This window comes from Strongylocentrotus purpuratus, unplaced genomic scaffold, assembly GCF_000002235.5.
Source record: "Strongylocentrotus purpuratus isolate Spur 01 unplaced genomic scaffold, Spur_5.0 spur5_scaffold_15, whole genome shotgun sequence".
In the NCBI taxonomy this organism is placed as follows: domain Eukaryota; kingdom Metazoa; phylum Echinodermata; class Echinoidea; order Camarodonta; family Strongylocentrotidae; genus Strongylocentrotus; species Strongylocentrotus purpuratus.
Window position 1 is genome coordinate 5,933,869 of NW_022145600.1, and position 15,611 is coordinate 5,949,479.

General features: G+C 36.0%; 1 protein-coding gene across 1 annotated transcript; it reads right to left on the minus strand.

Annotated features, from left to right (window-relative positions):
• Positions 1-7,776: 7,776 nt before the first annotated feature.
• LOC581419 (RING finger protein 145) lies at positions 7,777-13,770 on the minus strand. The gene is made up of 2 exons (XM_781419.5): positions 13,141-13,770; positions 7,777-12,133 (listed from the first exon to the last, which is right to left on the minus strand). The coding sequence occupies exons 1-2, from the start codon at positions 13,331-13,333 to the stop codon at positions 10,266-10,268; spliced, it is 2,061 nt and encodes a 686-aa protein (XP_786512.2). The 5' UTR covers positions 13,334-13,770; the 3' UTR covers positions 7,777-10,265.
• Between the last annotated feature and the right edge of the window lie 1,841 nt (positions 13,771-15,611).

Sequence of the window (15,611 nt, forward strand, 5' to 3'; positions counted from 1 at the left end):
TAGTGTTGATATATTATGGGCAGTGTCCTGTTTGGTTAGATAGTCATCTCACACTTTCTGCCTCTATACCTCTTGCTTTGTACCTTTCCCCTCTCTTTTTTCTCTCTTACCAACTTCATCAGTTTTGTTGTTGTTGCATTTCTCTCACTTTTTTCACTATTGTTTCTTTGCTCAATATCTTTCTTTCTTGTCTCCCCACCCCCTCTTTCTCTCTCTCACTATGTTATCCCCTCTCTCTCTCTCTCTCTCTTTATATATATATATATATATATATATATATATATATATATATATATATATATATATATATATATATCTCTCTTTCCTTCAACATACATGTATCCCCTTTTGTTTTTCATTTTCCCCTGTATTTGTATATCTTTATCCTAATATTTGTGTATCTATATCATCTCCCTACCGTCCTGATGTTCTTTCTCTCTCCCTCTTTCTCCTTTATTTCTTTCTCTCTCTCTCTCTCTCTCACTTTCTCTTTCATTCACTTTCCTATCACTATCTTCTCTTATATGCTAAAGTCTTATATTTTTTTTTCTCCCTGATTAGTTAAGCAATATACATTTATTCCTCAATCAATCAATCAATCAATCAATCAATCAACTTTTCAATAAATAATGGTCAGAACTAATTTAACTTTAAGTGTCAGGAACGTTTGGTATACTTTGCAAACATTTTTGCAAATATTTTTGCAATAGACTTTCAACCTCGGTATCCTCTTGCTCAATCGTCAATGGGTTATACACACATGAAAAGCTCATGCAATCACCATGACTACACGTCAGCTTTGCACTCCACAGGCACCTCATATTACAATTTTGCACATTTCCATAAACAGAACACAATCATGTGTACTCCTAACGCAAAGGACTTCCTGAAGTGCTATCTAAATAATGTCTCACACGAGCATCACCTTTTCCCCCGTCTCATCTATGCGTAATAATGATGGTAGCCTTAGCAACAGGCTACCGGATGACTGAAAGCCTCATCAATCTCACTTTGCAGATCTGGATTTCTCATCATCTCATCATTACCATCTTCAGATGAATGCAGCTTCGTGTCATATATTTGAAAGGGGGATCATTCACACTGGCCAAGAATGGTCTTTTAAAAGATCCATCAAATTTACCAAAGACGAGGAGAGTTCACACCACTGCAATACTTTGTAAAGGTGAAATTGACAGAATAAGTCATACATGCTACATGCATCAGACATGACCACATCAACAGATCCAGGGGGCTTCCCCAGCAAATACCAATCGGGCACACCTGTAACTTAATTACCTTCACATTAAGAACACCAAAAAATGTGCTCCCCCCCCCCCACCAGTATGGTGGTAATTTTTAACCCTTAAACTACCAGAAAAGGCAAATGACACATAATATAAACCCCCCTTTTTGTTTTTCCTACCCCCCCCCCCCCCCGAAAAAAAAAAAATAATAATAATAATAATAATAATGATAATAATAATAATAATAACAACAATAATCATAATAATAATAATTATATATATATATATATATATTTTTTTTTTTTTTTTTTTTTTTTTTTTTTAAATTGAATAAATAAATAAATAAATAAAAAAACACTGGACGAGTGTTCAGGGATTTTGTGAAGAAACATCTTATAAATGAAAACACATTAATTGAGCCACACTGTTTGTACACAAGCAAAAGTGATCTGTCATTTATTGCATTAACATCAATTAACAAAATTACGGCTAATCAATGCATTAGTGTAATCAAAATTACAGCTAATCATGATCAATTGAGTTGTACACAAACATCATATACTTAAACATTAGAGATTTGAATAACTTAACATACACTGTAGTTTATTAAATGAATGAAATTAAAATAAGCTTTTTATGCACTTTCTCCTTTTCTTTATAATTACAATGTTATTTTCAGTTAAAGATTCCAGCAGTAGCAATGCTTTCTTAAATAGATCTATTTTTATAAATTACATTTCCCTGTTTTCTAACAATTTACAGAGAGGTGGAAAATGTCTATAAAATAATAATAATAATACATGAGATTTATCTAGCGCCATTATCCATTCTATTTAAATGCTCAAAATGGTGAGTGGTGTGAAAATGTGCAGAATTCAAAAGGAATGCAAGCTTGGAAAACACATAAATTGTAAATAATACCGGTAATATCAACAAGTTTGTTAATTGTTACATCATTTACTGCAGTCTGCTTAAAATCCAGTTATGAACATTAAACTATTTTTTACATAACTCTTTCATACAGTATAATGGGATACATCTTTAATCTAATTCTTAATAGCACATTTATAAGGAGGGAATACTTAATCTTCACAAGCAATAATCTTCTTTTTTTGTCCAAAGAGTTTACCTTTCATAGCACAGGCTTGTCCAAATTCTGTCTGTTTTTACATTTTTTTTCTTCAATCATCATTTTGCCCCTCCTTTATGTCCCATACAATTGCAAAGTCTTTACTTATTGTGCAATCCCCCAAAATACACCTGTCGAAAGAATAAAATGACCATTTAAGCATTTAGGGTGTGATATTTTCTCAGCTGATTTGGAGCACGACACACAAACAGTCCAGGGGCAAACACTAAAAATTGAGCAAATATTTTTTCTTTTTGATAAAGTTTTATCATACTGTAGCCCTTATCAACACAAAGTAAATACAATTCATACCTGTCTCGCCTCAAACAATGGTACATTATCAGTGTCTAGAAAAATATAATCATCAACTTATTGTCTACTGAAAATAGGAAGGGTGTTATATAGCACTGTATTGAAAAATACAAGTTAATTCCCTTCTGACTTTCAGCAAATTACATTTGAAGAAAAAAGCCATGATAATTTTTTTTTTATATATATCGTTTTTTTCTTCATAACAAGTGTCATTTGAGATATATTCAAGAAATCAAGACAAAAATGTTTTAAAATAGAGTTAATGCCCTGGCTCTAAGCAGAGAATTATCTCAAGAACGTTCACAAAGTCATTATCCAGGGCTGGACACTAATAGGCGCCCAGGGCACATGGGCACCTATAATCTAAGTCCAGACTCCCATAATTTTAAAGTTTTCACATAAGGCCCTCACATGCAGAATGTAAAACGCTCAATCTCAACCCCCTTTGAAAAAACTTAGTGTGGAGCCAGGGAGCCTTGCATTATGGATTCATTTATAAGGTCATTATACAGTTTGCAACAGTGGAAAACAACTTGAAATGAATTAAATACTAGTTAATTATCAACATATCTTACAAGGCTAATGACCGCATGTAAATGACATCAAGGTCAAGATAGATATGCAAGAACTGACAAATACAAAGAAACACAATGACATGGGCATATCTTGTAAAGATTAAAACATACTTAGGGGTCATTCACATGGCGGGTGATTAGTGCAATCAAGATATTACTTTTTTGTCTGTGTGAACAAACAAAAAAGAGATTAAAACATATTCAAGGGTCATTCACACAGAGCAATCAGTACAATCAAAACATCATTTTTGGTACATGTGTGAACAACCAAATAAAAAGAAGAAAAAAGAAATATATAATGAAATCAATATATCACTTTGTGTGTGATGTAGGTACATACATGTATATGGGTATGTGTGAAAAAAGAGCTAAGGGTCATTTACACAGAGAGCCATCAATGTTATTAAAATATCATTCTTTTCAATGTGTGAACAAAATAATCCCACTCCTTAGATATGTCCACTCTGTGCTATAACCAAGGTCAATGGAAGAGTATTGATTGTATATAACAGGGCCCCTGTCTTATATTTCATAATATATCATACTATATATAAAATTATAAATCATACTATATCGTATTTATAATACATGACCCAGGTGTGAAGGGCACACAAAAGGGAGAACTGAACTCCCGTTCAAATCAAATTATTTTTCCTAGTGTGAATGGGGTTATATACTGACCGATGAGAGAGAGAACTGAACTGAAAAGGATTTGAGATGCTTGATTTCTCAAGAGTGCATCATTCACAATTAGTATCTAATTGCTCACTTTAGTATGTTCAGACATTGTCCAAATGAAAGTGTATACACCAGGATGTACACTTTCTTTATCTGATAACGAAGACCAAGTGATCGAAACTGTATATACATGTACAAGTATGTATGGTCTCTATTTCAAGAAATGTTGAGTCTATCCCCTTTCTAAAGGCCATGGCAAGTCGAGAATCTCGAGCCATCATCGTTTTAGCATTTTACATTCATCTTCTCCTTGTCAATATACATTGCCAGAGCTAAATTGCAAGCTACGACTTACGCTGTCATATCGGCAGACATATCTGCATCATCTGGACATCGCAAAGGGCATATAATGGATTAAATCTACAGCATACATTACACTGTATGTCTGTAGCAGATTAGGAGTCTTACAAGGCTGTGTAGCATGCCTAGTTGTGAGACAGATGCTCCAACAACAATTGATCGACAATAAATGTCCTACACAAACCAAGGAACTCCTTGCATATTAATTAACTTCTCAACTCCAACCCTGGACTACATAATCACTTTATGTAAAGCCTAACCCAGTGGTAATAGTGATAATACTGGTAGTTTGTTTTTTTACAGGTTTTAGTGAGAGTAAAAAATGTAAAGGTTTTAGAAATCCAAGCGAAGCGAGGTGCCGAGTGATTATGCAAGGCGTTCAAGCAAGTCATGAGAAAAGGGCATCTCACCCCCCCCCCCCCCCCCCCCATTTTAAACTGGATTTAAATCAATCTCAGGGACTATCCATTTTTGGATGGAAAAAATCAACAACAACAAAAATCTGGATTTTTTTTTTTGATTTTTTTTAAATCAATAATCAAGAAACCGATTTAAAACGGGAAAGTATCAGGCCTGGCCTAACCCAAAAACAATTACAACTTATACGGTAGCCGTTACTGCACATATACCTTGACAAACGAATGCCCAGGGCAATTGAAATTGGAGCATGTGTCGGATCACCATAAGTAAGTAACACAGCTGAATGGTGCACAGGACGAAAATGATCAATAATATTTGCCAGCCATTTGGCTCAATATCATCAGAGTAGATAACCTGATACGCTACACACAGCTTGAAACACAGATTTACAATGGCCTCATTTGATTATCATCAATTGACCCCATTATGTTGTTCAGTATCTAGAGTAAGGACATGTACCGTAGTACTTATAACAGTACTTATAACAGTACTTTCAACAGCAGGCCTATAATATGACTGTATGACACAGAACAGGAAATAGGGTATTCATGTACTGAATGTAAATACATGTATATATCCCCCCCCCCCCCCCCCATAGCTTGTTTATTTTTAACAAGTGCATCTCATGATCAATTTTATTCTTTGACTGTTGAATAAATCCCATCCTCCAAAAGGCCTACTGTGTATTTTCATACACAAAATGACATGTTGGTGAAATATAATTTTGACATAAAGACAGTAAAAAGAGGAAATCAAAATAACCCTTATTTGCACTCAAACCATATGCTGCTAATCGAATATTATATCTTCAATCCAAAAATCTGTGGATGAGGCGTATTGATCATTTTCTGAGGTGTTACAAATGTATACCCATTCAATAAAAGATACAACAATGCACATGGTCAAAAGTTACAGCAGTAAGGTGGAAAATGGAAATCAAGATATTAATAGTCAAGGCGGAAATGCACATATTTTATAGAATTGTCTGTGCATCATAGGACCTACTATTGTAAATACAACGGAAACTTGAAACCTACACAAGTATGTATTCCATTTTAAGTCAGTCTTGCAAATTGATGAGCTACAACAGAAACTATACAATGGGACATTGAAGTCAAAGACAAGAAAAAAAAGCTACCCCAGTACTTGATTTATGCAAATTTGCAAAATATCTTTTAATTTTGCATGTGAATTACAAGGATAATATTATGAATCTTCACTGCAAATTATTGTCAAGTTACTTGAATTAACCAATAAATTGTTGGAGAAAGATAAACAGATACAATAACTCATTTCAAATTTGCTATGTGTCATGTGATAATCAATATCATCTTCCCCATCCCATTGTATTTCAATTTTTTTCTGAATTTATGAATTAATTGAGTCTTTTCTTTTTAATTAAGTTTGTAGATATATATTTTATATTACATGTAAAAACCCTTCTTTCTAAGTACATGTAACTAGTGTATACCGGTATGTATATATTTTGAAAAGAAAAGAAAAAGAAAAGAAAAAGAAAATCAGATGCTTAAAATATTTTCAATACAAGGTCAGGGTGTAATGAAAAATGTATTGACAGATGTGGTAACTGTGATATCAATAGAAATTACATACTGGTGAAGATCTTTGTAAATGTATCACAGTTACTGTATATCTCTTACAAATAATGGCTTTCTCAGGTTTTCTTTTTTTCAAATTCTGCTGGTCCTTTGAGTGTTATTGAATAACACCCCGAAAAATGGCTTGGATAGGATCCAAGAATGAGAAGGCTCGTCTTATTGTCCTGATACCAAAACATATCAATTACATATTTCCCAACTTTGCGGTATGCCATGTTCGTTTTCATCTGTTCTTCTCAACAAACAAATCCACATACATGTATTTGAGCAGAAAGATCATAATGTCGCTGCACTTTGCCTGTTTTTGTAAGATTACATCTATGGATAAAACCAAAAATTAAAAATGGAATATACCGTGTATAGACATGTACTATGTACAGTTTTTAATTGGATATTGAAAAATTGTATAGTATTATTTTTACAATAAAAAATAAAAATTTGAAGTTTTCCAATAATTCAATATACCGGTATTCAATTAATATCGGTGTTGAGACTTTGAAGAGTTCAGATTTTTAACATAAATAATATTATATCAAACTTTTAACAAACTCTGTCTTAAATGGATTAAAATTAAAGATACATTTGTGTTTTTAAAACCCCCTCCCCCCCCCAAAAAAAAAAAAAACCCACTATAGGCATTCAAACATGTAGCATTACAAATAAGTGACTGCAACATATTTCTAATCTTATCTAAAAAAAAAATTAAATACATATACTGTACATGTACATGTACATATAATCAGGAGTTGTTGAAACAAAATTATTTGTTGATGAGCACAAACAAAGATAATATAAGATAAAATATTTGGAATATGATGGCACTATAGACACTGGCGTCACGGTGTGATCTGAACTCTAGAACATAACATTTCCTAAGCAATTTCTTCCTTCCTGATTTTCTTTCTTCCTGTTTACCTTGATCATCGAGAGTACTGCACATTCTATTTTTGATCATTTTCCAACAACATGCCAATTCATCTAAAGCTAATCATGAGCTCTCAGTAGTATGGGCATCGTATGTCGAGAGAACATATGGCTATAATGATTTCATTCTGGATTGTTTATCCTGTAGTAGATCGATTGTTTGAACCAGGAAAATAATCCACAATATCTTGGCATAATGGAATCATCGATACAGAGCTCAACACTACAGCGTAACAGACATATGGGACACATGGACCCCAAAATTGTGAAATGTTCACATCCTGGGGCTCATGTACATGTATACAGCCGGTAAAAAGTTCAATCCGGGCCCTTACCAAAAAAGAAAGTGTAGAGCCTTTATCAATAAATCATGATGCTATTTTCTTAATTATATCTTGTGGAATGGCCAGTTCAAGCACAAAATTAATGATGTACAAAGAAATCAACACAGTTAACATGACCAAGATGAATTTGTTAAAAAAGTGAAATTTCTGTTGTTTACAAATACTTGTTTCAAGAAATACCTCAAAACATGCTTGGAATTCTACACTCTTCAACTTGACACTGTACAAAGTTCGGTTTGACACAAGATGTACATGTAGTTCCTTAACTTGCAATTCTTGAGTTGTAATTAATCTGAAGTGTCCTTTTTTCTCAATCCTAATACTTAATTGTTGCAAAAAGCAGAACAGAAAGTTTAACAAATAAGGAAGTACAGAAAAATGTGTTCCATATCATGGATGGATGGAATTATAACAAAAATTCAGAGCACAATGTAATAACACAGGGACACGTTTCATGTCTACCATTTTCTCTCACCAACTTCAGACAGGAATGTTCATATTTATCACTTCTGGAAGTAAAGTTTCCAAATCCATTAACAAAATTCAAGTCTTCTTTTCAAAGTGTGTCCAGTGATTCTTTTAATACTGTATACTTAAATCAACAAAAGTATAATTCTAAGTTAATAAATAACATGAAAAATATCTCAATAAATGCGTAATTGCGGACCCTTGCAAAGCAAAATTCTCAAAGATTGTATTTACAATTTTTGCTCTTCTTCATCCCAGCAATGCTAGTCTCCTACATTTGTACGTCGAATACTGAAACATATAGTCTACCATACTTAATAATGATAATAATAATCTGTTCTTGCGTAGTGCATATCACATTATGATATAATGTCTCTATGGGTAACATTGTTTGTTTTACAATCATTACAATCATTGGTATTCAACTATCTCAATTTCAGACCATCAAGCAAAACATTAACATTATGTAGTAAAGGAAATTGTATTAATTATTGTGTGGAAAGAAAAATAAATCATGTTTGTTTAATTTTAATACTACATATATGGAACATTTCAGTAGCTCTATTAAACACTATTTAATTTAATCCTGTCGTATCAGAAGTGGCAAGTTAGGCACAATAATTTTAGATTACCCATTAATATCACTATGATATTTCAATACTGTATGTTAGAAAATTATGTCCACACAATGTCAGATTTCTAAAATCCTCACAGCTACTAAATAAATATTGTAGTTGTCTTTAGACTGCTTTGGCATTTAAATGTAATGATTTACTACAGCACAGCAAGCTACCTACAATCAGGCAATTAAGGGCATCACACTGGCTTATAATGAATGCTAAAAGCTTTTCAAAGAAAATTACTGAGTTGATGAATTGTCAGCTCTAAGTTCATCAAACGTAACCATAATGTCTATTTATAGGGACGTGTATTGTGTTTCATACACTGTAATGTCCAATTTTTAAGCTGGTGAATTGATCTCTTCCATTCAATACCAACCATGCAAAACTGATACTAAATATATATGTATATGTGAAACTGTACAGGATGAACAGTCAGTACAGGTGTACATACTGTTTACGAAAGTATTCAAGCCTACAGCATGTAAAGTTTATCCAATATACATGTACATGTACATTGTACATGTATCTATGAAGCATTGAGACCTACTGTACATGTACATAAAGCATCAGTATTTCTTGTCACTCAGTTTTCTTTAAAAAACCAACTATGTGTAATAAAAAACTTTGATAATAATAAACAATTACATACATGTACATGTAGTGTATTAGGATTTTGGATATTTATTGTTCAGCGTTTGGGGCATTTTAGTCAGCTTCAGCCTCAATTACTATAAAAAAATCATCAATATTTCTAGTTCTACACTTCATCTGTCTGTTTTGAGCCAGAAGGGCGTTAACTCTGTGTAAAATATAAGCGAACGCCCTTTCGGCTGCAAAACGACAATTACTTTTCAGTTTTTGCATTTCTGTACTTTTCAATGTAGTATATTGAGCCATTTCTTTAGACAAAAAATATTGAATTATTACACATTATATAACTGTAGAAGAATGTGTTCTTCTCATAAACTTACATACACTGTACATTGGGGGTCAAAGGTCATCATACAGTACATTCCCGTAATGTTCATCATAAACCTTGTCATATCCCCCACTCCATAAAGCATCTTAAATAATTACAGTTTAGTAGAAGAATGGCAATAGGAAGCCTAGATGATTTGATCAGACAGAAAAGCAGATAATGGCAAGCCTACAAGACAATTTTTTTCTTTGGCATTTGTGTAATTCTCCCAGGCTCTAACTACATGTATATTCATACTGTTACATTTTTAACCCTGTATTACTTTTACGCTATGTTTTTGGTCAATAATAAAATAAGGGGCTAATGACCTCTGGCAGATGCTTCAACCTTCAAAATCAAGTCACATTATTTCATTGTCAGTGCTTTTCCCTAAAACTTTATTCAATAAAATAGATTTCAGGGAACTTGTAGTTTTTGTAAAGCAAATTTAGTCCAAATTATTTTAACACTATTGCATTTCAAGAGGTGACGCACTTGGCTTTCCAAGCTTTCATTAACACGGACATTATTTTCTAAGTGTGCTTGCCAATGTTGCCATCATTTCATTGAAACAAAGAAGAGATGTAAAAATAATAGAAACTTCTCACACGTTAGCTTGCTTGAACACTAGCAGCAGGAATGGAACTGTGCACATTGCTTGAGCAACTTTGGTCCTTAAAGGAAACACAGGAGTTGGAATCTTCTTCAGAGCAAACTGTTGATCCTGACTCAGATTCTGGCAAGGAATCAATGGTAGCATTTTGAGAGCATGCTTGTGTGGGAAGTACCTCTGTGCTATTTGAAGCAGCATCTGAATTGGCATCCCCACCAGCACCTGGCTGGGCATTGTCTTGTTCCTGGTTGGAGGACTGTGGGTCTTGACCAATGACGTTATCACCAGAACCGCTGGGAGTGGATTCCACAATGGCACTATGGCATAACGGACAATTCTCCTGCACATAGAGCCACTTCCGCAAGCAGATACTGTGGAACAAATGCTTGCAGGGGGTGATGCTTGCCGACTGCATCTCTTCATAGCAGATTGGACAGAGGTCTTTCTTGGAGGACAGCTCTGCAGGGTCTGCCTTGGGGAGGTGGCTGATTTTCCTTGATGCGTTGCGACGTTTCATGAAGGAAGTCCATCCCGCTTGAGCACGTTGATACACGTTGAAGTAGGAATGCACCACAATTACCAAGCCGCCAGTGAGGTTGTAGCTGGCATTCATTGATTCCAAGCCCCCATAGCAGAGGACAAAAAGAGCCAGGAAAAACTCCAGGATGTGGCACAGAGACTGGATCATATAGACGACATCGTCCAGTGATTCCCAAGGTGTTTCGTAGCGATGATCCACCATGAAGAGGGCATAGATCAAGACCGAACCCAGCGTCTGAATAGCTGTCAGCAGGCAACTGGACACAATGATCAACAGCCACAGCTCCATGTCGAAGATGGTAAACACCATGTAGCTCATGTACAAAGGAACAGACATCAAAGCAAAACTGAGGGCCAGAACTTTGACATGTTTCCCTACGCTGCGGTTGTTAGACGCTCCAAGAGACAATAACACTGGGTTGGTCAGCTCATGGATGGATTGGATTGTAGACGAGATCACGATAAAGAGAACAATACTGAGGAGGAGGATTTTCTCGAATTTCTTGAGGCTGAGGAGGCCTGTCTGCATTGCCAGCAACATCAGAGTCACCCCTTCGGTCCATCCTCTGTGGAGGAAATCTCTTTGTTCTCCTTCATTGAATCCCTTCAGGTAGATCTTACAGAACGTCAGTACAATATACGCGGTATAGGACACTGTAAAGCTGAGGCCAACCAGGCTCCAGGGGCTGACGCAACAATCAGCAACGGATGCAAGGAGAATCAGAACCCACTTCTCCTGGACAGCCATGTGGCTCTTGTTGACGAAGTACGAGTAAAGCTGGTACATGAATATCGTGATCCAGAACACCAGGTAAATCGCGGGCACAAAGAACCTGTTGTACAGAGCCAAGACGACGCTGACAATACCGTACAACTCAACGTACTCCTGCAGGGTCTGTAACCCGATGAGGGCAAGGCGGTACGGCACCAGGATGTGCCTCAGGGTGAAGACGGTGACAACCACTATGCTGATGATTTCCGCAACGGTGTGCATGATCACCCCGAAGGGCACCGACAGCCCGCAAGCACGTGCAAGAAGTGGCAAAAGGTACGGCGCAAAGGCCCAGAGATGCCTGGTCTTGAGTAGCTGAGCGCAAACCACGCAGATCCCCAGCTGGAGACCGATGAACATGAAGAGCTGATGAACGCTGGGGGTGGTGTTGTAGACCGACTCATGGCTTGCAGGGTCGGCCTGAGCTTGTAGGGCAAGGTAATGGCTGGAGAGGTGGTGGGATGCAAGGATCAGTATGCCCACGATCATGTGAACGTAGAACTTGAAGAGCATATGAAGTGGTAGGGCATGCAGCAATAGGGCAATCAGGTAACCTGCATTGCAAAGAGAAGAGAAAATAAAAATGTTCATTGAAAACACATTAAAATAATTCTGATAACATTTACACCAAAGGTTTAGTACAGACTTGTCAGATTTATATCAGTTGAAAAGAAGAAAAAACAGGTAACAGATGTACAGTACATGGAAATTAAAAAATAAATTGAAAACATGAAATGAAAATTTAATCAGACTACAAGTACTGAGATGCTAGAAATATAACCCTGAAAAAAAAGCATTCCTATCCTTAGGACATGTTGATACTTGATATTATCATAAATGTTGAACATCACATGATTTCAAGATTTCAATTTCAATTCAGCTCAGTATACGCTTCATCATGATCATGCTACATGTACACAAATACACATAGGTCTAGATCCACATGTACTTGCATGTTTTGCATGATTACAAGGAAACAAAACGAGGAAATACATAAATTTTCAGTCTTCATTAGTAAGAAAAACACATGTAAATGCAACGCCCCCCCCCCCCCACCCCCATCATTCTTGTTGCTTAATTTTTGGCGAATGCCATTTGTAGCATTTTAAACCATGCGAAAGTGCTTATTTCCATTTAGCACAATCGCTTCAGTTATGATAGATCTAGAATTAGTAACTGAGTTTCTGCGGAGTCGGGCTAATTAGGCCCACGGGACTACTCGGACCAGCTGGAAAAACTGGGCCGAGATGTCCCGCCCTAATTAATCGATCGAGAGATACCAATGTGAATGTGTATATCATGTTTGTGTAGATCTTTATTTGTGTACGTTTTTTGTCATTTTACCTAAAGATAAGTTATAGATTGTTTTCATTAGTATCATTTAACACAATTCCATTAAAGATTGTGGTTGGAAAGGGCATTATTAAGTCACAAAGAGCACAAACATATACACATTGGTATCTCTCGATCGATTAATCAGGTCGGGACATCTCGGCCCAGTTTTTCCAGCTGGACCGATTAGTCCCGTGGGCCGAGTTAGCCCGGATCCGTTTCTGCTTACCGATATATTGAGCACCAAGAGTCAATTTCTCTGGTGCAACCCCAAGCTTTTCCACCATTTCATTGTTCAGCACATCGCTCTCTTCAATCAGCTTCTGGGCCCTCGAATGGTAGAGAGATTCCAGAATAAAAACACTTGGAAGGCGAAGAGCAACGTTGGAAAAACGAAGCAGATTTGGTTTTCCAAGATCCATGTTGGCTTTTTCTGTTACCTTACAGAGTGATACAGACGATATTGAGTCTGACTCTGTGTGTCAAATGAACTTAAGAAGTCACACATTATTGTAACATGTAGATTCTAGTACAACCTTTTGTTTACGATCATAAAACATGGGCTCGGGAACGGGCAGGGCGTGGATGGAGCCTCAGTCCGACTCAGTCTGTCTGAGAACTGGAAAACGGCCTGAAACTGAAAAGAAAGCGGCTCGCGTCTCGTTAACGTCGTTTCTTAATGACTGTTGATTATCTCAGCAGTCGACGAGCAGTGAGAATTTATACAGTCCATGAGACATGAATGGCACGGGAAGTCGCATGCTACATGGAAAATAACGTGAACTCCATGCACCCAAATGTTCACCTTTCTACGAACGACTTCGACCTCTTATCCATGTAATAATGACATGACAGCTGGCTGGTAAGTTTTCCAAACAAGGACAGCAGATGGCGCTAGATTTCTTTTTTCCGCAGGGGAATTTCCCTTCCTCGGCCAACTACAAAACAAAACAGAATACGATTATCACATTGTCACTGGCCCTTGGGTGTGCCGCCCAAGCTCAAGCCTCGAAACCCCTACCCATTTGTAAGGGTCATTTGGGGTGATTTCTCTCGAAGTAAAGCCCTTTTTCACAATTTGCAGGTGTTCGCCATGCAAACACCAGATCATTTTGGAAATTTTGAAAAAAACGGATCCATGTTTAGGGATATTTTTGTTGAAAATAGGACCCATGTTTAGGGATTTTTGTGTGAAAAGGTGACCCATTAAAGTATGTCTTAATATGTGTGTACCAACCCCCCCCCTTTTTTTTAAATTTACACAAAGCTATACAAACTAAATCGAAAGAAGCCTGCTTCAAGTTAATGTCAGTTTTTACTCCCCCCCCCCCCCCCCCCCCCCTCCACCCTCAGAGTACCATTCGAAATTGATAAAAAAAAAGCACTTTTCATCCATTTGCCCACATTCTTTCCCCCATCTCTCTTCTCTGAGTCTCCCTCACTCCCCCCCCCCCCCCCCTTTCCCTCTCCTCTCTTTTCTCTCTCTCTCTCTCTCTCTCTCTCTCTCTCTCTCTCTCTCTCTCTCTATATATATATATATCTATGTCTTTTTCTCTCTCTTTGTATGTCTCTCGATCGATTGATTTTTTTTTTTTTATATGGGGTTCTATCAAATGTCTCCGACTTTAACAACACTAGGTTAAATGAAATAAAATCACAAAATGACAGCAAAGAAAATTAAATACCAAGATATCTTGTTGATAAATTTCTTTACTCAATCTGTGTAATATTCATCATGTGTATACAAGAAAATAAAATGCAGCATAAACATAAAACAACTTTTTTAAAGTAAGACATAATCCATGAAAGGGGTGAATGAATCCACTTTCTCAGCACAAAAATTGTACTCTTTCTTTGGTATCTTCTCATATTTGAAGAAAATAATTATGCACAGTAATTCGAGGCAGAATTATATAAACAAGGAAGTACTAACTGAAATTTCTATATAAAAAAAAACCTAAAACTAATAGTTCAACGAAAACCCCACTAGAAGTCAAAAGTCTTTTGCATAGACAAGATAAATTGTCAAGCTGCTGACCCATATATTTACCCCTAAAAAATGCTCTAATTACATGGTACTATTTAAAGAGTACGTGTTTAATATCCTTTGATACAACCAAAGACAACTTTTTATTTAAAAAAAAAATCAAATTGAAAATGTCCCTTGTCTTCATCCTCCTCAGATATTTGTGCGACAATTAATTCTATCATCTGACACTGGCCTTCGGAGAGGACGGGTTGTCGTGAGTTTGTTGTTAAAAGAACTAAAAAAGAACAAAACGTAACACTCTGTATATCAAACATACTTCCTTGAACTAAACTACACAGGTATTCAAGAGTAATTTGGTAAGAAATTCATGTTACATAATTTCAGCCTTTTCTTGAATTTCCAAAGAAAAAAAAAACCTCAGAACTCTTTGTCGCATAGATTAATAAACCTAAGGTGACACCATACATGCCCTATCACATTTAAAACCTGATTTTTGTTACTAAATAACAAAAATATGATTTTTACAAATTCAAGAAAGTCCCACAGATTAAAGGGATAGTTGAGCTCTATTTTCAGACTGCAGATGTCTTCAAAGTGCATGGTTATTGCTCTTATTCTTATCTATGACATTTCTAGTGCCCTTTTAGAACCTAAAATTTCTATGAAGGTAATTTTAGACCCCAAAATGTGTGAAATTTAGCCAATAGGAT